The sequence below is a fragment of the Pelecanus crispus genome, chromosome 1, assembly GCF_030463565.1.
Source record: "Pelecanus crispus isolate bPelCri1 chromosome 1, bPelCri1.pri, whole genome shotgun sequence".
Classification (NCBI taxonomy): Eukaryota; Metazoa; Chordata; class Aves; order Pelecaniformes; family Pelecanidae; genus Pelecanus; species Pelecanus crispus.
Genome location: NC_134643.1, coordinates 92,698,193 through 92,723,363, shown reverse-complemented (window position 1 = coordinate 92,723,363; position 25,171 = coordinate 92,698,193). Strand labels below are relative to the sequence as shown.

Sequence of the window (25,171 nt, the reverse complement as noted above, 5' to 3'; positions counted from 1 at the left end):
AAAAGGGCAGGTGTAGACCGGATATAAGGAAGACTTTTTTTGCCGTGAGGGTGTGAGACACTGGAACGGGTTGCCTAGAGAAGTTGTGGATGCCCCAACCCTGGAAACGTTCAAGGTCAGGTTGGATGGGACTCTGAGCAACCTGATGTATTGAAAGATGTCCCTGCCCACGGCAGTGGGGGTTGGACTAGATGACCTTTAAAGGTCCTTTCCAACCCAAACCATTCTATGATTCTATATTCCACTGTTTTGGCATATATTCATTATATATTTCAATACTGTATTTTGAAGAAAAGCCACAGGCTCAAAGCTTCAAAAAAACCCCCAGGAATCTCAAAAACAATGACAGATTGGGACCTCATTGGTGCGCAGGAGCTGAGACAAAGGAGGCATGCTCTTAGATCTGATTACACCTAGTCAGACACCAGACGGCCTGCCCGCAATCAGCCAGGAAAACCTTACTGTGCAGAGGATTTAAACAAAGGCCTCCCAGATTGCAGACCTACTACCCCTGCCACCAGATAAACCTCAGTGTTGTTTCAACTCGAGAAAACTGCAACAGAATGCACAGGCAGATTTTCCACTGTGTCACATTTCACAGGCATATCTTGATTTTCTTCTATTCAAAAGGCATTCTGACATGGAAAAATGGAGAAAGATGGTGATTTTCCCCAAATCGGGAGAACTGCCTGTTAGACAGAGAAACAATTTTGTGTCTTTATATGAACAGAAAGGTACAGTGAGGCAAGACAACCAAGACATTCAGCCAGAGGGACATGAAAACACATCCTCCCTAAACTTTTAGCTTTACATACTCATCAGTCAAGGAAGTCCTCCAGAAATTCCCACATGTAAAAGGCTGAGCTGTTAAAAAATTCACAAGTGTCATGTTTCACAAAGAAAGGCCTGTGACCTAACATTGGACAGGACAAGCCTGCAGCATTTTAAGCCAAGTTGTCAGTTGCTAAAAACAGCACCTCTTTTTTTGGTTGTAAGAGAGATATATTTCATTATTTGCCCACCCACTGCAGTGAGAGGGAACTCTTACTGAAAGAAGGGACAGCAATACCCACAATCTTAATGTGAACAGTTTAAAATTTTACCATCAACTGTAACCAGCATCATTAAAACCATGATCATAGCTGATGCTCCTCTGAGTAGTATCAGTAACATGACAGCTAAAATATAGCATGGAGACCACAGAGTCATGCCACTAGAGATGCTGAATATTTTTTAAAAACTAACATGTTTCTAATAAAAGCATTAAACAGGACAATTATCTAGTTAATAGCCAACTGTACTTAAAAACTATGACCAGTATCTACCCTTATGACTCATAATCAGACAAAATCCTATCAAGCACAATTATCCTCTCCATACAAAGGGCAAAAGCATATAGACAAACCATGCTGACTATCAAATTCTCCAAGTGTGGCCACTTAAAAGTGAATGAACTTCCACAGCTGATGCTGAGTCTTGGACACTTTCTTTTATGGTTGTCACTATAGCATCTTTAACAGCACTAAGTGATAAGAGTCAAAACGAAATAAGTGCAGCTTTTATAACTGTCACCAGACAGCAGTAACTCTTGTTGTGGACCTAAGCAGAATTTATATAAATTAAAAGGGGAAAACCAGAATTCATTCCAAGCAGCCTGTTAATTGTATTGGACCTATTTTTCAATACATCAAACAAGTCATGCAGAAGTATGGAAATTAGTATGAAAACCTTCTAAACCAGTATCTAGCAACAGTCTTACAGAAGTAGAAGCTTAGAGGAAGGGAGATAGGGACTGGAATATCAAGAAGATGTGGGAAGGGAATGTGAGCAAGTAAATGATAGCTGGATGAACAAAGGAAGGACACCTACCAGTAGATAGAGACTCCCTTAGAGACATAAGCCCATGTGCATCACAACCTGATCAGGCAAAACATCCAAACACTTGGGATCAGGTTTGCCTGTCTTAGCAGTGGCTAAGAAGTGTCTCCTCACACATCTGAATGCAGTGAAAAAAGAAATTAAGCATGTCCCACTCCTGAGCTAAGGAATACCTTCCCTTCTTGGGAACAGAAGAGAGAAGACCAGATTAGAAATCATGCCTCCAACAAACCTGTTTCCAACTCCAAGGAGTTCTCAGAGGCAGGTGTCTCTCTCCTGGGCTCAATTACTGAAAAGCCTCAAGCTCCCTTGCTTGTCTTATCCACAGTGACAAATTGCAGAGAAACCATCCAACTTGTCAAATGAGGTAGTCTCTCAGGTACCAGAAGCAGTCCTATCTGCCACACTCTTTTGAAAGAAATGCAGTCTGAACACTTTTTTTAGGAGTTTAGGGGTTTTTAGGAGTTGTTCTTTTGGAAAATAAAGATAATATATATGAACACTTGACAGGAATAACCTTCTACCACAAGTCATGAAGCATTTAAAGTCCATTGGAAAGACTAACGCCATAAAAATATTTTTAAAAACAAAAAAGAGTCAGCCCAGTGGCCAAAATTTAGGGAAGACAGAGGGTAAGAGCTTTCTAAGAAGGAAAGAAATAAAATGTGTTGATGAAGACTCTTTAAGCGAAGAAGCTTGTTCTGACTCTTCAAGGAATAACGGATTTAAACTAAAGAAGAATAGATTTAGACTAGACATTAGAAAGAAGTTTTTTACAATGAGGGTGGTGAAGCACTGGAACAGGTTGCCCAAAGAGGTGGTAGAGGCCCCATCCCTGGCAACATTCAAGGTCAGGTTGGATGGGGTTCTGAGCAACCTGATCTAGTTAAAGCTGTCCCTGCTCACTGCAGGGGGTTGGGCTAGGTGACCTCTAAAGGTCCCTTCCAACCCAAAGCATTCTATGATTCTATGACTCTACGAAGCAGTTAGAAGAAACTGAAAGGAAAAGGAATACTCAGCTTTGTGTTTTGGCAGTATTTGGCTGCACCCACCTACATATTGGGGCAAAAAAGTTCTTAAGGGGCTTGTGCACAGGTATGGTATTGATCTATACAAATGATCCAGCTACCGATATGTGATCTTTGCTCTTTCTCTGAGGTTTTTCATATTCACAGTAGATGACTCCAAGGAGCATGCTCCAGTTGCAGTAAGTTATCCAGAGACAGGATCAATGTCCCTAGCTGAAAAGATCATGTGGGACTGCTCTCCTCAATGCATACATAGTACTTAATGTGATCTGAACTCCAAGCAACAGAAATACAGATTTCTGGAAAGGAAGCATCCTTCAAAATGCTGCTGAGGTCACCTGCACTACAGTAGGAACTACCATGACTACTCCTAATGGTTCCAGCTTAGCTACTTCAGCTCTTCCTTAGCACAAGTTGAAAAGCACGTGCAGCTCAGACTGCTCTCCATGAAACTTCTTTGCCACAGAAATAAAAACACAAGCATTTTTCCTTGCTTATGGCCAACAGCAAAAGAAAGCTTCTGTTCTGGGGGTCTTCGAAAGAAAGCTGGTAGGTTAATAACGCTGACCTAGATGAAATTCAGAAGCTGCCTCAAGTTAATATTTGGGTTGATCATTCAGTGATTTTTATGTCGTCTTTTGTTAGGACAAAACCGTAAACTAATAGGGCTTGAATTTCACCACTACTCTAACACAAGTGATCGCTGCTACAAAGGCTGTCTTCCCATAGAGGTGGACAGCAACCAATTTAAAAGGCTGACTTGTAACACTGGGGAACAGGATCACTTCCTGAGGGTAAAATCCTTACTGAGCTGTGAGGAAACTCTGATGGAACACCTAAGCCTGCAGATTCCAGAGGCAGAGAAAGGCTCACAGCCATGAACGCAAGGTCAGCTCTTCAGTTGCTCTAAAGGAAAGAGGGGGGCAAAATCATGTGCTTCTCCTTTCCTTTGGGCCTCCTGTAACAGACCATATGAATCAGTGTAGCAGAAAGGACTGCTTGCAGCTGATCCCTCCGCAGACAGGGAGCTTGGAGAGCGTGGACAGTGAAGAAGGTAAAGCAGTGATGAAAAATAAACTAGCAATTTCTTCAAGATAAACACTGGATTTTTTGCTTTGCCACTAAGCTCTTCTTCCAAAGAGAAGACACTCCTATAAGAGAAAATTCACAGATCCCAGGATGATGCCAAAGACCTAAAAAGCCAAAAAATATGGGGTTTTTTTCCTGGTTATTTTTAGGGCTGCAGGCTTAAAATCCCTGAGAACTTGTTGATACTTACGTGGTGCTCCCCTAAACAAAGTGGTAAGATACATATGAACACCTGAAAGTGTATCAAACCTTAAGTCATGAAATATGGCTGGAAGCCTAATATTTTAGGTAGCAGGCTACAGAAGGTCCATGAAAAATAAAGGATAAAAACAAACAAATCAAAGACATAGGCAACATATCAAAAGACAGGTAGCTGATAAGACATAAGAAGAGCTATGACTTGATCTGTCAGCTGGTTCAGGCTCCAGCCTTGAAGTGTTTCAAAGCTCTGACAAGGGGTCCTAAATTGGCCAAGACCTGCACAGAAACAAGCTTTAAAGATTCCATACTCCAAGAATTTGGTTACTTTGGACAACTTACTGCTGTAAAATTAGTTTGCAAACTACTACAAAACCAAGATTCTAGAAAATTCTTTGTATGCACGTTTGCTAGAATACGTTAAATTTCACAGACGCCTTCCAGTCTCCTTACCTCTTGTCCTGAAAGGTAGTATGCTGCTAGAAGACCGCCAATGAAGCGAATATTGACCTCAAAAACAGACACTTCAGAATTCTAGAACAGAAAGAAAGAGTACATAATTCACCAACTCAAACTAACTAATCAAAGAATAAAAAAATCATCAAGGCAGAGGCAAGTACATACCCTAAACCAATCTGCATACAAGAGTTTGTAATGTTTCAGTATCTAGATCCATACTGAAATTCCTGGGCACATCTTCACAACACCACGTGATAATTCTAGTTACAGCTTCAACTGATTTTTAAAAATGAAACAGTTTTTCTCCTGCTTTCTAATCATATTATCACCACAAAGTGCAATTAAAGTTCTTTGGGGATGGTGGGAAAGAAGGCAAGGACTGTACACTTCCATAATTCAGCATCTTTTCTCTTGTGTTTAAGCATAACACCAAACCTTCTGGGTTTACAGGGTAAAGCAGAATAATAATTAGAGAATTGCTGTAATGTGCTTTCTTAACCTGAATTGCCAACGTGCAATCTCAAATTCAGAGCTCCATTTTAACATAGTGTCTATCTAGGAATAGCCTTTATGTATTTAATGTTATGACAACAAGTACTGCAAGACCACTGAGAAATTCAAGAGAATAAACCACTTTACTGCCTTCCTCTACATTAATATCCTTGGGCTAAATTCACCAGTATGTTTTGACTCATTTAACCCATTGAAAAATTGGATAAAATGGATAGTTTTAACATCTTTCTGCCTCCCTCTGCACCCCATTCACTCCTTTGCCTGCATACACCCCATTTGTCTCCCCCTTAAACTTCATTCAACCCATTAGACACAGAAATGTAGTTTTATTAAAAGATTTTGAGATAAGGGAGACTTTTCCTTTTATCCAGAAAAGTCACTACAATGTACACTGTACAAGTTGACCCACCAATTAGCACACAGTTGAAATTATATTTATAGGTATGTCTTTCCTTTCACACTATTTCTATGGCACCTATGGTTGTATCAGGTATCATACATGTATCATGCATTTTGCTTGTATCTAAAATAAACGCATTTTGCACACACTACTTATTCCAGAAAGATTATATAAATACTTTAAAGATTTCCTCAAATAGCACTGATGATTAAAAGTCTAAAGTTTGAAGTACTCCCAAATATAGGTTTTTAGTAAAAGCCATATTTTTATTCACATACAAGTGATACAAGAAAAATATCAATAACGCAGCATATGATTCCATCTAATACCTATTAAAGTCATGAATCACACAAGCAATGGTATAGTGTAGAGTGAAACCAATGATTTCTATTTCCCAGTAAAAGAATCCAAGAGGAACAAATGTATGTATGTATTTATTTATAAACTTCAAACCATATAAGGAAATTACTCACGTCTGGTGTATATATAAAGACAACTGATTAACCTTCAGAAATATTTTTTGATACATAGGAAGCTGTAATCGAACCCCAGTGGGTCATGTAAATTTCTTCCACCCAAATCCTAGATTAATTCTGCAAATTTATATTGAGATTGCCTCAGATCAGACAAAAAGTTATGGAAGTAATTTAGTTCACCCTCATAATAGTACCATTATGTCTACACTGTCTCTGATATATTTAGGGTCTTCAGTTTTAGACTGAATAATTATCTGTCACTAACTGAAAAAAGCAGAGCAGAATTTCTTTAATGTTTGCCAGACAGTCAATGTATAAAACAAAAGGAAAAAACCCAAACAAATAATTTTTGAAATGTAGGATATAATATAAAAACAGTAGTAAGCAACTGCTGAATTCTGACTGTATACCTACATTTCATTTTGTGCATTACTGAATGAAAAATAATTTTGGAACCATAGGGCAAGTCCAAGGACTGAAATACAAATTCCATCACAGAGTCTGTGACAGTCCTAAAATTAGTAATAAGAACACTAATCAATAAGGATAAAATAGAGCCATTTCTTCCACTTAATGCTTCCAAACTCTGCACACACACAGAACATCAGATGCTGTATGACCAACTGGGAAATTCTCGTGATAGATTCAGAACCTGTAGGCAAACTAAGAAACTCAAGTGGCATTCTTCATGTTAAAACTTCTTAAGGACACGGAAAGAAGAGGAGATTGTATTGTTAAGTAATTTATACACTATGGTTTGGGGGGAAATTGTCTTTCACAGCTCAGTTATTTCCAACTACTATCAGCTAGTACAGCCTCATCTTTCTGCCTTCATTTCTGAGGCCCTGTTGGTTCTCACTGACCACTTTCCCTTCTTCAATTACCCAATTATAATTTGTACTTTGAAAATACAATATATAGATGTATTTTTACTTATAATTAAGTGTGAAATGGTTGGGGTGGGTTTTTGTTCCTAAAATAAAGTTACAAACACAGAGAACTTCACTAAAGCTTACATCTGAACTTCTGATACTTCGAAAGCTTTGATTTTTTCTAATACTTTTGATAAGCTTTTTAAGTTCCAGCTGAAAGACCTCTTCTGTCTCCCCCCAAGAGGAACACTGTGAAAAGGACTACATAAATATTAGGGCAAGCTCTACTCACCACACTGAAATCAAGATTTTTGTCAATCCATTCTTGTCCTTCTCTGAATTCATCATGAAGCCCCATGATATAAAGAGTATCCAATGCATCTACTATGGTAGCACCCATTTGTGAGTTTCCTACAGGCAAAAAGAAAGATTTCTATTACAAGTGATTATTTCATTACTTTTCTTAAACATCACAAGCATGAGAAAATAACCCGAGCAGTAGCAAAGCAAAGTTACTACAAAGATGACAGCACAAAGAATAACCAAAGTGAGCAAGGAATTAGCAGCTACATAAGAGGATCACACTTCTCTTTCAAAGCATCAGTCCTCTGGCACAGTTTGGCTTCTGGGAAGAAAAGAAGACTAAAGATAGAAAAAAAACCCCTCTCATCTGCCTTCCTAACCTGAACAGGAGCAACCGTACTTTGACACAAAAAAGGGACAGAAAGACATTCAGCTTCAAAAAGCTGATAGGAATTCTAGGACAGAAGTGTTTTAAAAAAAAAAAAAAAAAAGCAGATGCAAGATAAAGCAATCTGTACTCGCAGTAATGCCTTGCATTTCCCAACATTTACTGCTGAAATGTTCCAAGTTTTGCAATTATGGAAGCTACCTAGTCACTGAAAGCACGGACTGATGAGCAGGGATGCCCTGGCTTGGCTTGACTGATAAAGCCGCAGCCCTTCAAGTCACTGCCTGCAGGGACCCACGCTATGAGGTGCTAATGGATTCCTGAATTGTCACCATTTAAAGAGGAGCATTTAAAGCCAAATAAAAATCAATGGTGCTTTAACCTAAAATGCTGTTCACTTGAAACAGCAGCAATTTAGAGTTGATTGACGAGTGACTCATCGGTTTGTACAAAGGCAACAAGAGAGGTGGTGAGCCACTGGCCACGTTCGCCTTGACCTCCTTAGGCCATCTCAACCTACACTGTTGCCCTTAGTAGGCAGAGGTCTTTGCTTTGAGAGGAAAGCAAGAATTACCATGGGTTTATTTATTTTCATGGAGTGTATAAACGTCCTACACACTAAGAAAGTAGCCCGATTTCACTGTTCATACCAGTACTCTATAAAACAGTACAATATCTATATGATTAGCAATTTAATGACAGTAGTCTCCTAACAAGTTAAGCCAATTTTATTTTTTTTAATGTGCTTTTCATCCATAATGGAATTTCTACAGTGCAGTGTTCCTGTTTGGTTGTTGCTATTCATTCATTTCTGATTTTGACATGTTTAGAGATTCCCCCCTCCCCACCAAGCATAACAATAACTGAATGAAGCCATCACCCTCATGGTATTTCTTTTACACACCTAAATGACTGTTACTTACACACAGGCTTAATTCCATTCTCAGAGATTTCTTTCCCCGAATAATAAAAATTAAACACGATAGTCTCTATGACAAAGTAATCGTCAACTAATTTCTTCAAAAATAGTTGTGCATCTGTTTTAATTAATTTAAACTAGATATGGAGAGCCTTAAGTCAGTGGTGTTTGTTAAGAATATTCAAGTACAGATCAGGACGCACTACCTTTCACAAGATTAATTTAAAGGACAAACTGGCCACGAGGCATACCTATAACTCTCAGGAAATGAATTCACCATGGTGCATAAGTACTGCAAGGTTTAACACCTTCAGCCAAGTGACAGATACCATTACTTGTGCTGAAGTGGAGGTGGCTTTGAGCTACAGCATGCACTTAACTTCATACCTTTTCATAAGCATAATGTGACAGTTATCTAATTTATCACTTCAAAAATATGCAAATCAGACCATGACACAAGGACTAACTTCAGTATTAGCTGACAAGGTATTTCTGACATAAAAGTAGAATGTGTTACACTGCTATGCACTCTGTTCCTTTATTTAAACCACACTGATAACAGTTTTAAATACACAGGGTGTTTTAACGAATAGGGATGCATAGCCTTGGGAAATCCTGAAAGCTCCTCTTGTAATAGTTTCAAAAATAAACTTAAATAATTCTAACTTAAACACAGTGATAACCACATCAGTAAGTTCTCATATTCTATAATTGGCAAGGGGTGAGGAGAATACATTGCATGGGGATGGACTGGTGTGTCATTGTGTCCCCCCACAATAGAAAAAAAGTTCAGACACCACTGTACAATTATCCACAGTTTTCTAGATCTCAGAAGTACATTCAAGTGCCCACAAGGGGGGACAGCACTATGTTGGGCACAACAATATCTGCCTTCCAGCCTTCCAGAAAATATTTTCAAAAATACAAATTTAAATAACCTTTTTCATGGAGTTCTCTGCACAGAACCATGAAAGAAGGTCTATGGAAATGCAAAAGCCTATGACTATTTTTGTCATCTCATGAATTCAATAGATGCATCCAGACAGAGACTGAGAGCAAAAAGGCTAGAACTGCAGGAACAGAGCTCTCTCCAGAATCGAGCAAAAACATCCATGATTTCCTAACACATCCCATAGTGACTGAACAATACAACTTCAAATACAGACAAGACATTTGCTTTCATCCTCACAGTGTTAAAAGTGAGCCCTCAACCCCATACATGGAAATCTCACCTAAACCAGTAGTCTCCAATAGGGATTGACTGACAACCTGTTTCACACAAGACCCTCCAATGTTGTTTGCAGCCACAGAAATAAATGGAGTCGACAGAGCAAGGCAGGCTTGCTCAGCATTTTTTTTTTTTGTCCCTAAGAGTCAATTAAAAGCACAGGTTCATACTCTAAGCTTTTGTCTGGGCTACACTCCAGGAGTTTGTTCAAGTTCTCCCTCCTGCTGCCCTTTTGTCCCTTTGTCTCATCTTTTATCTCTATCTTTTCTAGACCGAAACGTCCAACAAAACATTACCGAGCAAAGCCCCTTCTGCTCACACATGCCCTGAGCAGTGACGGTGCCTGTTTCTGAGATGCAGATCAGTATGGTTATAGCTTCCAGACTCCATGTGAGAGCTCAACTGTTTCTTACCATGGTCTCCTAAGGATAGCATTTATATCCCTACCCATAATAAATTATTCATTTTTCTTGTTTCTTATGAATAAGTAGGTTATTTTAGCCAAATTTGGTTTATTTTTCCTTTTTCTTAAACATATGGTAGTTAATCCTAACTGCACACCAGCACTTCTTCCTTGACGAAGTACTCAGAAGAACAATCTTTGGTTTTTAAACCTTTTTGGCTGAACACATTTCTAAAAGGTCAAGAGACAAGAAGTCAATACTTTGCAACAGACTGTCTACCCAGCCTTCTTCCTTTAGTGTCAGTCAGGCAGCACAAAGCAAGCTAATTCCCTCCTCCTGGGCATTGAGAGGGAAGAGTCCAAAATGCAGAGTTCATACCCGGAAGTCTTGTGCCTACATGAATAGAGCACACAGCTGGACATAAGGCAACACAGAGGACAACAGACCTAACAAAACACCTTGGCCGCCCCATGTTACAAGATAGGTACAACTTAAAACCATTTGTGGGCTACGCTAGGTTGGGTTAGAGTAAAATTAACTAATTGCTCTCAGCTTCCTTCTTGGAGGACTATGTGGGGAGGATGTCATTCTTAATTTGTTCCTAAATAACAGCTTCCGCTGAATTCTTCTGTATCTGCTGAGGTTCACAAGCTAACCAGAACAGGCAGTGATACTGTCATAGCTGTCTTCCCCATCTTAAAATGCACTGCACTACCAGCAAGGCAGTAGCTGAAATCTAAAGCAGGAAGAAACAGCAGGTGTTCAAAGATCACTGGCCTGCATTAGAGTCAGACGTGGTGCTACAGGGAAAACAGACTACAGTGGATAGGCAGCTGTACTTTCCCCCTCCTGACGCTCATACAAACCATTCAGTCTAAAGTCACAGAGAAAAATCATTTTCCATTCATAATAGAGTATGTTTTTTTTCCTTTCATAGCCACGCTAAGATCCATAAATCTTGCCTTAAAGGACAAGAGGATAGCTTTCATGGACTTAAACTGCAGAAGGTGTAATCTGAAAAGTAATAAAGTAACTCTAAAGAATGAGATAATAGTTTAGAGGAGTATACACTGCTTACTACCACCTCAACCAGTCTGATATATTATTGCTCCAGATACAGAGAGAGCAGATGTCTCATTGTGGTGAAAAAAGCTATAAAACAATTAAATTATAATAGAAAATAGCACTTCTCCTAGCTGAAGGCACTCCTCCCAGGGTCTGCCTCTGTTCAATACAAAGGCTCAGTTGGTCATGTTGCATAAGATAATAACCGATTCCAAAAGGGCTCAGTTTTACAAATGTCAGATTAGGAAGTTTCCTCTCCATATAATTATAGTTCTAGTTGATTGAGCTCCAAATTTAATGAAGTTTGCCTAATGAATGCAATGCTCATTCTTCTAAATAAAACAGAACATCCATCATGAGCTGATGGAAGGAATTTAGCAGTGAAATAGCTGAACTATTAACAAAATTGTGCACACTCTCATTAAGCAAGAGTACTATTCCAAAGGACTGCAAAATAGTAAGTCAGATTTATATTTAGGGAGAGTTCAGTTTCCTGAGATTAGACAAATAATTCCTTCACTTGATAGCACATAAATCTACAGTCTGAAATATCTAGCAAATCATATGACTAAGTGTAAACAGCAGGGCCATTAAAAGAAAAATGGTCTTCCTATCTAAAATTCTTTCAGTATGCTGAAGTGCTAGATGAAGAACTGGTTTATTCATACCATTTTAAAGTCTCGCAAGAGACTATCAAAGCACAGGGAGACAGATCATTGTCATGTGTTCCATGACAAAAGTAATATGAAGAAAATAAATAGCCCATTTTCATTATAACCATAAGGATAAGTATAGCGATTTAGAAAGCCTGATACCAGCTACAGGGTTGCTTAGAGTATTTATTATGTGGAAGCTGAAGAGACTACAAGCAGCAAGGTACTAAAGAAAATAATGCGAACTAGCATAGATCAATTATGATCAGAGAAGACTATGAAAATTTGAGACACAGACACATTATGTACCAGCAAACTCAAGTCATGCACTCTGAGTTGAAAATAATCATCAAATAGGTGTTTCACAGAAACTTGGATTATGTGACACATCACCCATACCTACTCCTTTCTTCAACAAGTATACACCACACACAAATCTCATCACTACTTCTGAAAAACACTTCTATGGGGGCTTTCATTAGCCTGAGTTGAGGGCTGAGAAGGTGTACTGGGCCTGGCTGGGATGGAGTTAATTTTCTTCACAGCAGCCTGTATGGTGCTGTGTTTTAGATTTGTGACTAAACCAGTGTTGACAATACACCAGAGTTTTGGCTATTGCTGAGCAGTGATTGCACAGCATCAAAGCCTTCTCTTTTTTCGCTCTTCCGACCCCCACAGTGAATAAGCCAGGGGTGGGCAAGAGGCTGGGAGGAGACAAAGCCACGACAGCTGACCCAAACTGACCACAAGGATACTCCATACCATGTGACGACACGCTCCATGATAAAAGCTGAGTGTGGAGGGGTTAGTCTGGCAGGTAGCCATTCCTCGGGGACCAATTGGGCTTCAGTCTGCTTGTGGTAGGTGGCAAGTGGTTGTCTTTGCATTACTTCCCCCCTCTCACCCCTTTCCTTCACTTATTAAACTAACTACCTTTATCTAAACCCATGGGTTTTGTTGCTTTTGCTCTTCCTGTTCTCTCCCCTGCCTCGCTGGGGAGTGAATTTTCCTTCTTTCCCTTTCACCCTCTGTCTGTTTGTGCTCTAACACTCTTGTGTTACAAGTGTGTTCGTGTCTTACAACACACTTGGCATCTATCCAGAGACCACCAGTCAGAGTAACAAACCTGAAGGACATATAGCCTATTCAAATGGATATCTCATTACCAAAATGCACACTAGGTCAGAGCAGGGCTGCTACAAAGTCAAGGAAACCAGCCTAAGTGGAAAAATTACCATGAGGCTACTCTGCCTCCAAGGAAAGTCAGATACAACAGGCCTAATAAGCGCATGTAACCATTCTTACCCTTCTACCTTATGCAGTGACTGAAAAGGAATATTTTATTATTAAGCAGAAAAGATAGCTGATGAAAGATCCAAAAGTGGGATGCTTATCAGTTCATTTACAATCAAGGCAGGGTTTTAAATATTTCCTAAACCAGAGACAAAATCACACAGGAATCTAATAGAAACTCTTATTCTTGTTTACAAGGACAGCCTGAGGATACCACCACCAGCTATGTTTTGAAGAAAGTTAAGGGAATTAGCAAGATTGCTTGAGGAAAAACAAGCAGTGGGACACAGTAAAAGCATTTAGGCTGTTATTCAAGACAACCTGCCTCTGTATCATACAAATAGCAAGTATCTCTGTGTCAAGACATCCCTGCTATGGAAATAAGTTATTTTGTACTCCAGAAAGCCACCTTCTCTTCATAAGCATTAGAAACCTGGAATCTAGAGTTATGCACAGAGACTAGAGATCTGGATGTAAGGAAATGGCTTTCACTTTCAAAACAGCATAGCCAATGGGATGACCATACTGATGGACAGAACCATCAGATACAAACAGACCTCCTGTGCCAGAAATCATATTGGTCTCAGTCACTTATATCCAGTTCTGGTTTTTTTCAGGGGCCTGGACAGACATTATTTACTGGAAGCAGAACGTACTCCTACTGGTGCAGAACGCTTTTGATTACTGGTGTGTTTAATTTGGGGGTGGGGGGAGGAATAATTTGCAAAAGGAATCTAAGAGGACCGAAGTCTCGAGGGATAACTTAATTCCTAAGTTAAATTTCCACTCTGGCAGGTGACCTGAACTTCAGAGTGGTCCAGCACTACTGCAAGAGCAACCCAACAATTGGGGCATGCCCAAACATAGAGCAGAACCTCCCTATTCCATTGCAGTGATTCCAGAAACAAAAGAGGAGCTGTAAAGCCTCCTCAAGGAAGTATACCCTGGCACACTTTGAACCTAAGAGATCAGTTATTTTTCACATAGGCAGACATTTTAATCCCTAAACAACAGAGTGAATATACTTCCTTGATAAACTCAGCCTGACATTAAATACAGCATTATTACAGTCTTAAAATAAATATTCTTGTTATTGATATTCTTGCCTGGCCTGCTTCAAAATAGCTCAGAAATGCAGACTGGGCTAGACTGTACTGATCTAGGGAAAGTATAGCAATCTCTACTCAAAAAGGTTCAAATAATTCAAGTTTTCAGACTGTAGCAACAGGATTTCTTAATGTGATAGACAATTACAGACGTGGCAGAAAAATATATTACATGAAAATTAAAAGCAAACAATTATCAACCCAGTTTTCTGTATCTCTAATGAGGTTCTGGCAATAAAGCTGCCACTACTGAAGCATACCACTTGTAAAGTATCTTAATGACTCACAAGGAACAAGATAACGTTTAAGAAAATGAATTAAACTTTTGAACAACAGAGTTTAATTCCACTGCGAAAACAAGTGCCTCAAAATTAGTCAATGAAACCATACATTTCATACAAAATTGCAACGTATTATTTCAGCTCAGCCATAAAATGCAATGAATAAGCCTTTAAGTATCCATGAAAAAAACAATTGTCTTTAACATTTTAGACTAATTAAAAAAGCAGAACAAAAAACGAAGCATGTTGATTGCTTAGTTCTGTTAAATTGCTGATAATAGACAACATGAAAAGGAGTCCCTAATCTTTTGTATCAGACAGTAAATTATTTTAGCATATAAATAACACTAAATAATCAATTGTAATGCTTTCCTTAATTTTATAAATGAGGAAGTAATGGGAGTGAAGCATTTTGTTGTATGCTAGTCTTTGTTCTTTGAATCTAAAAGTGGACCTGCAGGTAGATGTTATTAATCAACAAGCTGCTGCTTAAATAGCTATGTCCTTAAGACCCAAATTTTAAAACTTTGTCTAAGAATTTATACTACAGTAAACCTTCCTCTTCTCTACTCTTTGCTTGATTGCTTCACTTTGCTCTCCCACTAAATCCTACACAACCCTTCAGCTTAATTCAAAATTCACACAAGCAAAAGTTGCATGCAGTCCCTCTAGTACAAAGTCTGAATGTGCTCAAAACTAAATTTGAAAAGGGCTCAGTGTATTACTACCAGACTGTTTCAATTTTCTACATTTCTTTCAGTCATCTCTTCTTTTTTTTCCGGCCCTCCCACCTCCTTATTTTGTTTGTAATCACAAACCTGAATTATTGTAGATAGGAAGAGGAGAGTAGACCGTGTGCTGACCATAATTAAGATTAATGCTAGAACTATGATCTTAGTCAGTGGAAGGTTAAGACCTAATGATAACTGAAATGCTGCAACGTCAGGAGAGAAAGATTAGGATGAGCTTCAGAGGAGGAAAGGAACAAGGAAGAGGAGATGGCATTAAATTGAGTAAAAAGGAGAGGATAGAAGTGTATCAGAATGGAGGCAAGAATAACGGGCAAGAAGCGAATGGTGATGACAATCAGCTACACACATAAAGCAGTCAATCAACACTAACCAAAACTACAGATCTGGAGCAACTCCATTTTGAGAAATCAGGAAGCAGAAGATTGAAGCAAAGAGTACCTGTGAATGATGGCTCAGAAGCATGCAGAACCTAAATACAGGCAGCAGTCAGTTAAACCCAGCAGCAAAGCAAGATTAATATATGACAGTAAGTCAGTCAGAGCAAGATGTTATCTGAACTCAAGTATAGTTGTGTGACCTGAGTGCAGAAATCTTATGCATGAAGCAAGCTAAGTACTGATCTTCCAAGACAGTAAAGATACAATTTCTCACAGATAATTGTAAGCTAAGCTACTTTGTCAGCTAGGCAGTAGGAAGAGCATCACAAAAAACGCACCTCTAACAGCCATCATGTCACATAAGCTTTTCCATCTTCAGATAATCAAAAGCTTGGGCCACTTCCACACATTTTGGTCCAAACCATATTCTAAATTTTCTTTAAGACTGCTAATAGGAGCTAATTTCAATTTGGTAGCCATAAAAGTTCATCAGAATGGTGCAAAACTTGAGTGAACAATCTCTGATAGAAGACAGTGTATTAGGCACGAGCACAGTGCTGCACTCACATGGTTGAACTGCTTCTGAATTACAGCTGCCTTGTATATCTGCTGGCTTCAGATGACAGCAAAGCATATTTGCATCTGCCTCCCACTTTATACACACGTCCATGTTGTCCTTACCATATTTAGTTTTAGAGCTCAGCATGCCAATCCTTATTTAGTTGTCATGCCCATTTACTTAATATTTTAACACAGTCCAAAATAGACTGCATAGCCTTAATTTAATTTCCTTATTACACCCTCTGTTCTTAATTCCAAATGAAAGGAAACAAGCTTAAATTCAGGGATAGCATTCCCACAACCTAGATAATTCCCAAATCAAAACAAACATAAGTCCAAAGATTCCCAATGGGAAACAAATGTATTTTTTTTCCTCAGAACAAATCGTCTGGTTTATAAGAGAAAAACAGGAGAGGATGCTATTAGAGAGAATTAAAAGTCTCAATTTGAGCCTGAGCCGTGAACTCTAACATGACTTATTTCTTCATTGCCATTTGATGTAGATGTTTATCTCACTATTCTATAGGGCAGGTTACAGAAATAAGGTGTGTTTATCTAATTCCGCTTTGCATCTGTACATCTCATTATGTATTTTTTTTACAGGCAGAATTTTCAATCTTCTGAACAATGCCATAGGATTTAACCTCATCAGTTCAGGAACATGTAAAAAAGCCACTGAGAACAACTGACCTAAATGTGTTGTACATGAGCTAATACAAACTGAGTGAAAAGAATTCAGTGGGAATACTGTATTATTAAAAAGAAAAACAGAGGACAACAGTTGCCCATGGTGAGTCTTCCTGATATGCACAGGCACACTTGTGACAGTTTGATGAAGCAGCTATAACATTCAAAAATATTCTTAGCTAACCACAGTTGTCTTTATCTGTGGCACCAGTATCGTAAAACAGTTAAGAGCGAATGCACAGCCAGATTGCTTCCTGCCTGCACACATTTGCAAGTTTTAGAGAACAACCATATTCTGAATAAACACCATGTCTGTTGCAGTGAAGCAAAATAGCATTTGCAAAACCCTATTTGCCCAATTAGCAGCATGAATCAGAGGACAGCTTTAAATTAGATGAACTGAGGAAAAGTCAGAGCTTTTGTAAGGGGAAGTCTTAGCATCAATGTTACAGTCTCTTTAAGAAGTCAACTTGCATATGGACAGAGAATATACACAGCAGGTATGCAAGAACATGCCTTAACAAAGGCTCTTAAGAAAACTAACCTGCCACAGGATAAGAGAAAATTGTTCTCATGCAGATGAATAATTGTTTAAATGACAGGAAACAGGATAAGTGTAAACAACCAATTATCATTGTCAGAGGAAACCACCAATAGGATCCTACAGAGATGAATGTTGGGCACATGCTTATTTACAAAATAATTTGGAAATATTTATAAATCATCATATTTATAAATAATTTGGAAATACCGTACACAGTGGATGAGGATTTTGATAAGGAATGATACTGCAGAAAAGCCACCCTATACTGAGTTTCTAGACTCCATAAAGGAACATAAAAGATGCAAAATGCAATTATTAGGAAAGGAACAGCAAACAAAACGGAAAACAGAACAAAGTTTTAGTCTTCCTCTCAAAAAAAAAGGGAACTTGAAAAGACAAAGAAAGGAGATAACAATGTGTAGGGTATGAAAAAACGTATGTATGAGAAATGACTTAACAGACCAAGACTCTCCATGTAAGACAGGCACACAACTGAGGGCATATGCAGTTCTACAAACTCATGAATGGCAAGGAAGAGATGAATAATGGGGTGTTTTTTTCCAATACCAAACCTAGTCCCCTAGGCCAGCAAGCAGACTTCAAAACTAAAAGTTTTCTACGGAATATGGAATCAAACTATGGAACCACTCATAACAGGATATGGCAGGTGCTCTTAAGTTTGCACAGACTCAAAAGCAGACTGGACAATATCACAGAAAAATAAACTAAAAATTATTAAATAAAACTTGCTGCCTCTGACCACAGAAGCACTAACACTGCACAAAACTTTTGTAAGTCTGGAGAGTAGTCTGAGAAATGCTCACTTACTATAGGCTTTTCCTGCTCTTATATTTCTTCCCTAGGTACCTGCCATGAGCAATTTTTGGAGGATGAGTAATGATCATGTTTGATCTTTCGTCCAACCTGAAGGAATTTTTCTTGCATTATCAGAACACTGTTCTAATTCCAGATTCAGCCAGCAACTCTTGAGAGTTATGTTCTTTCTTAAAATTTTATCTTTCCAAAATTTATGTTACTGGCCAAAAAAATACACATTCAATGTACATAGAATATTCAACATGGCCTCAGCGTAGTCACTCATTACTGATTTTGCAGAGGACACAGCTGCATAGGCCTGTCCAAAGGCCAGTTTCATATACTTTAAAATTGAACAGAACCTGAAATAGAGATTGGGCTGAAATTTGCATCATGAAATTATGTTTCTTTACTAGTTAGCACGAATGGATGTTCTTTCCCCTTTCATTTGCCACAGAAAAAGGCAATGATGGGTAGATTACTTGTGCACATACTGTTAAGATGAAAACTACTGCTCACGAAGTACTTGTTTTTCATCAAAACAACAAGAAGTCAAGAACATATTTGTTTACACATATACCTCATATCCCTTTTTTGTTTTCATTTATCCTCCACATGGATTCAGAGGCTGAAAACATGCACAGAAAAAAGATGCTGAGCAGAAGTTGTTTCTTCTATCTCTTCATTAGAATTTTACCATGAGAAGACATCAGAAGTTTTTAGCCATATTTTAAAGAGGTCATCCTCAAGAGGTCATCCCTCAGTCTACTTTAGGGTTTATCATCTAGTTTCTTCCCAGTAGAAGTGTTTGTCTCCATAATGTTTATAAATTTGCAGGTTATTTGGCAGCTAAAAAAACCCCCAGAAAAACAGAAGGCCCATGAAACCTGACACCCTTGACACTCAATTATGTGAACTTCAAAAGTAAGTGACAACTAATCAGATGACAGCAGATGATAGTGTCAGAGCAGCTCAGGCAGCCCAGTAACTGTTACGATGACAGATGACAAAAATGTCTAATAAACTAATGAATATTTCCCAGGGTAATTTAAAAAAACATCTGTTAAAGCATTTTCTTATAGTGCTTACAAGAAATATTTCCCCTCTTGTTTTCTAGACCACAAACTGGACAAAGAAACTGCATTACTCTCCCAAGCTATACTGTACTTGCCAAAGGTATTGGAAAAACAGACTCCTTTGCCTGACTCAGCTCCTTCTCCCAGCAGCCTCACACCCTTGCAGTCTAATGAAGTGCATTTTCTCCACAGGGCTTGGGAGCATCGCTGCTCGTGCTCTCCAGCACAGCAGCGAAATGCAGCAAGATCTCCATTGCTTAGCAACACAGAGATCTGCAGCAAGAGCTTCCCACGCTGCAGAAGTGGGCAGTTAGCAGCTGGCTCAGCAACCTTCTCCCAGGTCATGGGGGTTTTTCAGTGGCATTGGCAGCAAAAGGCTGAGACGGGCTGTGCAGCAAGCCAGGCAACAGGACACATTCAGCAAGGTGGCAGAAACAAAATAGTCCACTGGCAAGTTAAAAAAAATTCAGCTCGCTAGCTGCCCCAGCTGAATCCTTGAGTTGTTCCTTTGGACACATCCTGCTCATTAACCCACATTAACTTCAAAATTTCATTTTTCTGTATGTATGAAGAGCAGTACACTGTGTTATATGACACTGAACATGCCAGACAAAAATACCTCATAAAAGAGACAACAGCTGTATTTGGTCATGTGTTAGGGAAGAGATATGGCACTGCATTGCAGCCTTGAGGCTCTATGAGGTAATAAACACAACCACAATGTGACTTCATTGACAATTTCCCCTTCCTCCCAGAATACAACATCCCAAGACAGACAGAGCCTGCAGACATACAGATTAAATTGACCATTTGCATAGCATGTGAGATAAGAGAACAGGAGAGGCATGAAAGCACTGTAGATGCATGAGGCAGTTCTAGTGTGACAAAATACAAGGTAATTGTTTCATTAAACCTTTGTGCATGAGAATGGGCGTATCTGTATGCAAGTATCTACAACTTAAAAACTCCACATCATTATGCCTTAGGAAAGATCTTTTCACACCCTTGAACACATATCTAGACATATACCTGTTTATGTATGTATACATTATCAGATCACCTTCACATAATGCAGCTCATCTCTAGACATAATATGTCCAAATGCAAAGTTTAGAAATGCACTGCTAGTAATATGGGAAGTTTACAATTTAGCAAGAGTTTGTATTGTTACTTTGTCAGGTACTTATTACCTGACAAACTGCACATCTTCACTTTATTCTTAGATAGTTAACATTACAAAAAAAAAAAAAAAAAAACCAAAACCACCACACACCACAAATTTCAGAACTCTAACTTCAGAAAGCATCAGGTAAGATGACCACCCATGATTTCTAGTTTTGCTGAGGATAATGTTGCCCAAGACTGTGGTCTTTTTTTTCTCAAAGTCATTCAGGTTCTCAAATAAACATTGTTTTAGAAAAATAAAGATGCAAGACTGGTACAAACACACTACTACAAACTGCTCAATTTAACTCACAATAAAGCATCCCCAAAGCTTGTGCTACAGTAATTAGTTCATAAGATACTGAAGTAAAAGATGCCACAAATACACATAGTTTAAAACTCTGAAGCATACCTGGACTTAGTATGCTGTTTCCATAAGATGTTCACCCAGGGGTCACCAAACACATGCAGGGTCAAATCATCCTTAAACAGCACGTTTCAGATGGTTACCCTGATCCTCAAAAGCCAATCCAATCAGATTTCATTACAGCAAGAGAATCTGATAATACCATCAACTACTCTGTTTTTTGCTAAACCAAGAAAACCTTCTGAAGTAAGCTCAGTGCTTGTCATGCTTGTTCATTATCTCACATGCTTCATCTTCCATCAGCCTTTTCTCTTCACCCTTTGTGTTCTAATGAGAACTTGACCCACATCCCATACAACCCCACCTCTGCAATAACGCCCTGTGGCTGTCATTAAATTATTCCAGCAATTTAAGCAGCCCAACAAAAAAAGTTAACTTTTTTTAGCTTAGCTGCTACAAACACCAGCAGAGCTGCAAGTAAAAATTTAAACTAGAAAGAGAAATTATACCTCTCTGCTATAGTTCCTCCTCGCCTTTTACACTTCATTTTATCTTATAGGGTAGGAATAAATAACAAATCTTGAGATTATAAGCCCTTTCAAAAACAGGCAACTTTCACAAAAATAGGAGCAAGTTATCACCCTGTTTCACAAACACAGAACCTATAAAGGTTTGTTTCATATGTCATCTAAATCTAGACATCTTTAAAAGCCCAACAATTCCCAGCTGTACTTTCCCAAACCAGCATCATACTACTAACACTGTGATCCAGCTGTTGAAAAGGTACTAATCAAGATTTTAACTACAGACTACACAGTTTGATAGGCAAAACTTCTAGCAGGTTCTGCTTTACAATTTAGTCACCAGGTCAGATATCTTGAAAAGACTAGCAAGAGTTTCTAGTTGTAGGTCAACTAAAGCAACCCCAGCAGGTTCTGTTATAAAAGTCAAACTAATAATTGGAGCAGCCCTCAAATGTTCTTGCTGGCATGCTTCAGTGAGGCACACAGCATCTTGTTTTAAAGTTTATCAGCTTTCCTTATTTTTTTAATGACTTAAAACTAAGATTTATGAAAGCAGAGCAGGACACCTCCTCTCCCCTTCTCTGACCACAGCCTGAACCCTGCTAGGTCTTGCGATGCTGGGCACACTGATGTTCCTCTTGGCATAGATATAGATATACACTGCTTCAGAGGGAAAGGGGAGTCCAAAAATGGAAGATTAATGGCTTATTTGCCTTCTAAATTGAATTGCGTTTACCTCACTTGAGAGTTATCAGTAAACCTGATTTTCCCCAAAGATTCATGCAAAGGATTCCAGTGTCAACCAGCAATACCATCTCCTTGCTGAATCTCACAGATGTGCTATGAATAGAAACGGAAGACCAACAGACTGCAGTAATGGCAGAAGAGAGTTTGGGTCAAATCATCTTTGAGATTAATAATAAAAACAGGTTTTGCTGAGCAGCTGTTTATTAAAAATAGCATCATATTTCAAAAAGAGTTATGTAATGCTTCTATAAAGGCAAATACCACTGGGAATGGTGTCACCATGGGTAATAGAGATTGGTAAACTGCTAGCAATAACAATACAGCCTAGACAGTCCTCGGTACAAGGACCAGCTTTTTTCCCCCTTCCCTTCAACCACCCATCAAATCAACAATAGCTAACTGTATTTTAGACTTGGTATATACCGAAGAATATATATTTCAGACAAGTTTTTCATATGGAATAGCCTTGAACAGAGCAATCGTAACATGACACAGCTAAAAATTAAACGGCACAAAACAGCATCTGGATTTTAAAGGGACAAACACTCATGGAATTGGCTGCTAGAGTTAGCTGGAATAAACGGATCTGAAATTTGAATGTGGAGGAAGCCTGCAATTTCTTTCAGACAGCAATGCCAAAACTCCAAAGGATAAGCATCCAAAGAATAAGCATTCCAAGGAGAAAAAAGTAGAAGTCCTACAGACTCATTAGGAGACATGTTAGAAGTAAGCAGAGGAGGAATGGAAAGAAAATAAAAGATTAGAGTAAAACTATAATTCAAAATTGCTTCAAAATATTGTGTCAGTCACTTTAAAAACAAACATTAGAAAAACATTTTCCTGCCATATAAAGAAGAAACCTCACTTCATAGAAAGTCTGGGTTACAAACCAAGGCTGGTCTAAAATTATACTTGGCAAATTAAGCAACAGAATTGCATGTAAATTCAACAGCAAAGACTACATGATCATACGGGTGAACATTTTCACAAAGATTTTCACTGTCAGACCCAATTTCATCAGCTGGAAAAAATATAAAGGCAGGCCATGAATCCAGGCTTAACCTTAATCACTAACATCAAGGTTATGTGTTTTACTACACCAGAGGATGAATCTAGAGAACCTCCAGGGCTCAGTCCTCAACAGTTACAACCAGGTTTTTTGAACCATCAGCCCTACGGAACTGGGGACAAAAGAATTGATTCTTTCCTGGTTCGAGTACCAATAAAATGCTTGTCACTTTCTGATCACTGTCCTACTTATTCTATCCCAGTGCACCTGCACCAAAAAAAAGCAGTACTGCTGCAGATCACTGATATTTTAAGGAAGAAATCTAGAAATAGCCATCTAGTCTGATCACACATACGCAACACAAGGCTATTCAATTTCTTGATCTTTACCTTCCTCATGTTTCATAGTATTCTAAATGCCATTTGTAACACTCATTCACACTCCATTGCTCAAATCTTCTCACTCCATCTCTTGAATTTCTTCAAAACTTGCCTCAAACTCCTGTATTTTTAATGTTTTTTTCTTTCACTCCTGTCTACAGGTTCAGGATCCACAAGTCACACATCAAGTAACAATGTCACTTTCACCTTACCCAGATCTTTTTTTTTTTACAAGCTACTTGAAATTTCATGTTGGTACTAGCAGGTTTTGTCATCTTGCACATGCATTTTGTCTTTTACCACATTCTCATGGAATTAAACACAAAGATCTAGACATGATGAGGTTTTTTTAAAAACAAATTTATATTCATTGCATCCCAAAATACCATCAACACATTGTAACTTTTATTTTTATATATATATGCATACACAAAATAACAGTGCACATAGACACAGCTTAGCTTTTGCAACAATAACAACACATCACTCCCAAAAAGATAGTTTAGTACAGTAATTCATTGAAGTAACATTGAAATAATCGATACACTTCTGTCATCCACACTTCAAAACATTTGTATTAAAACAGAATTTGCTAGGAAGTTTGGGTGGACTTTCAAAGATGATAGCATGGACAGAAATATTTAAAACAAACAAACAAAAAAGACAAACCAAAAAACACAGCCTACCAAATATGTTGGTGGAATGTCCTTTCCGGGCAATTGGTTTGAGCTCATTATGTCCCCATCCGTATTGCCTATAATTGTCCCAGGCATGCTTCATCATCTAAGAAATGGAAAAAACAGGGTTTGATTACATTATAAAACTACTTTGTACGAATACAATATTTTACTCCTTATTTGAGACTTCATCTTTCACAGTCATCCCAGCATACTGATAATTACTTTGCCACTATTTCCATCTGTTACAGAAATCAGATTATACAGCATGAATAAATTTGGAAACAACTTCAAGTCTATTTGACTTGAGCTGTAGATCCATCCTAATGCTCTGCATTAGGTGGTTTTCTTGTTCTTTCTTTCTTTTCCTTAAATATATGCACAGACATTTAAGAATTTAAGCACAAAGAATGCATTTAAGCATAAGGCATTGGTGAAAAATACTGGCTGACGTCTAAGGCGCTAACCAAAAGAAAAAAAAAATCTACCAATATCTGAAGCATAAAAGGGGTTTATTTACACTGGTGCATCCAAGTATGACTAAAGAATTTTGCAAAAGGCATAATGAATTTTTTATTAGCAACACCTACTTGATAAAGATATACTGTCTACAGCCTCTACCAAAAGAAATGCCAAAAGCTTTGCTCTTTAGAAACTATAATGAACAAAGCAATATAAAATTATTAATATTTGCTCCATAAAACATTCTCAACTACTGTAGCAAACCACTTCTAAAAACCAAAACTTGCTGACCCACAAGTATTAATTGTGTACATCAGCCACTAAGCACTGCTTTTATGGATTTGCTAAAACTTTTTAAATTCCTTGCTTGTTTGCATACAGCAGAAATTCAACTGCAACCAAACTGCAAAGCAAATGCAGTTTAAAATCAAATATTATTAGCTAGCTAAACAGATCAAAGCAAGTAGCAAGAAGA

The 25,171-nt window shown here is 38.3% G+C and overlaps 1 protein-coding gene across 1 annotated transcript in view; it reads right to left on the bottom strand.

The window, feature by feature from the left end:
- MAN1A2 (mannosidase alpha class 1A member 2) overlaps positions 1–25,171 on the bottom strand; it is a 144,182-nt gene that overhangs the window by 73,055 nt on the left and 45,956 nt on the right. The window contains exons 3-5 of the mRNA XM_075727805.1: positions 24,244–24,340; positions 7,206–7,324; positions 4,647–4,727 (exon numbers count right to left, since the gene is read on the bottom strand). Coding sequence (XP_075583920.1) covers positions 4,647–4,727; positions 7,206–7,324; positions 24,244–24,340 — 297 coding nt within the window. The remainder of the gene's footprint in view (positions 1–4,646; positions 4,728–7,205; positions 7,325–24,243; positions 24,341–25,171) is intronic.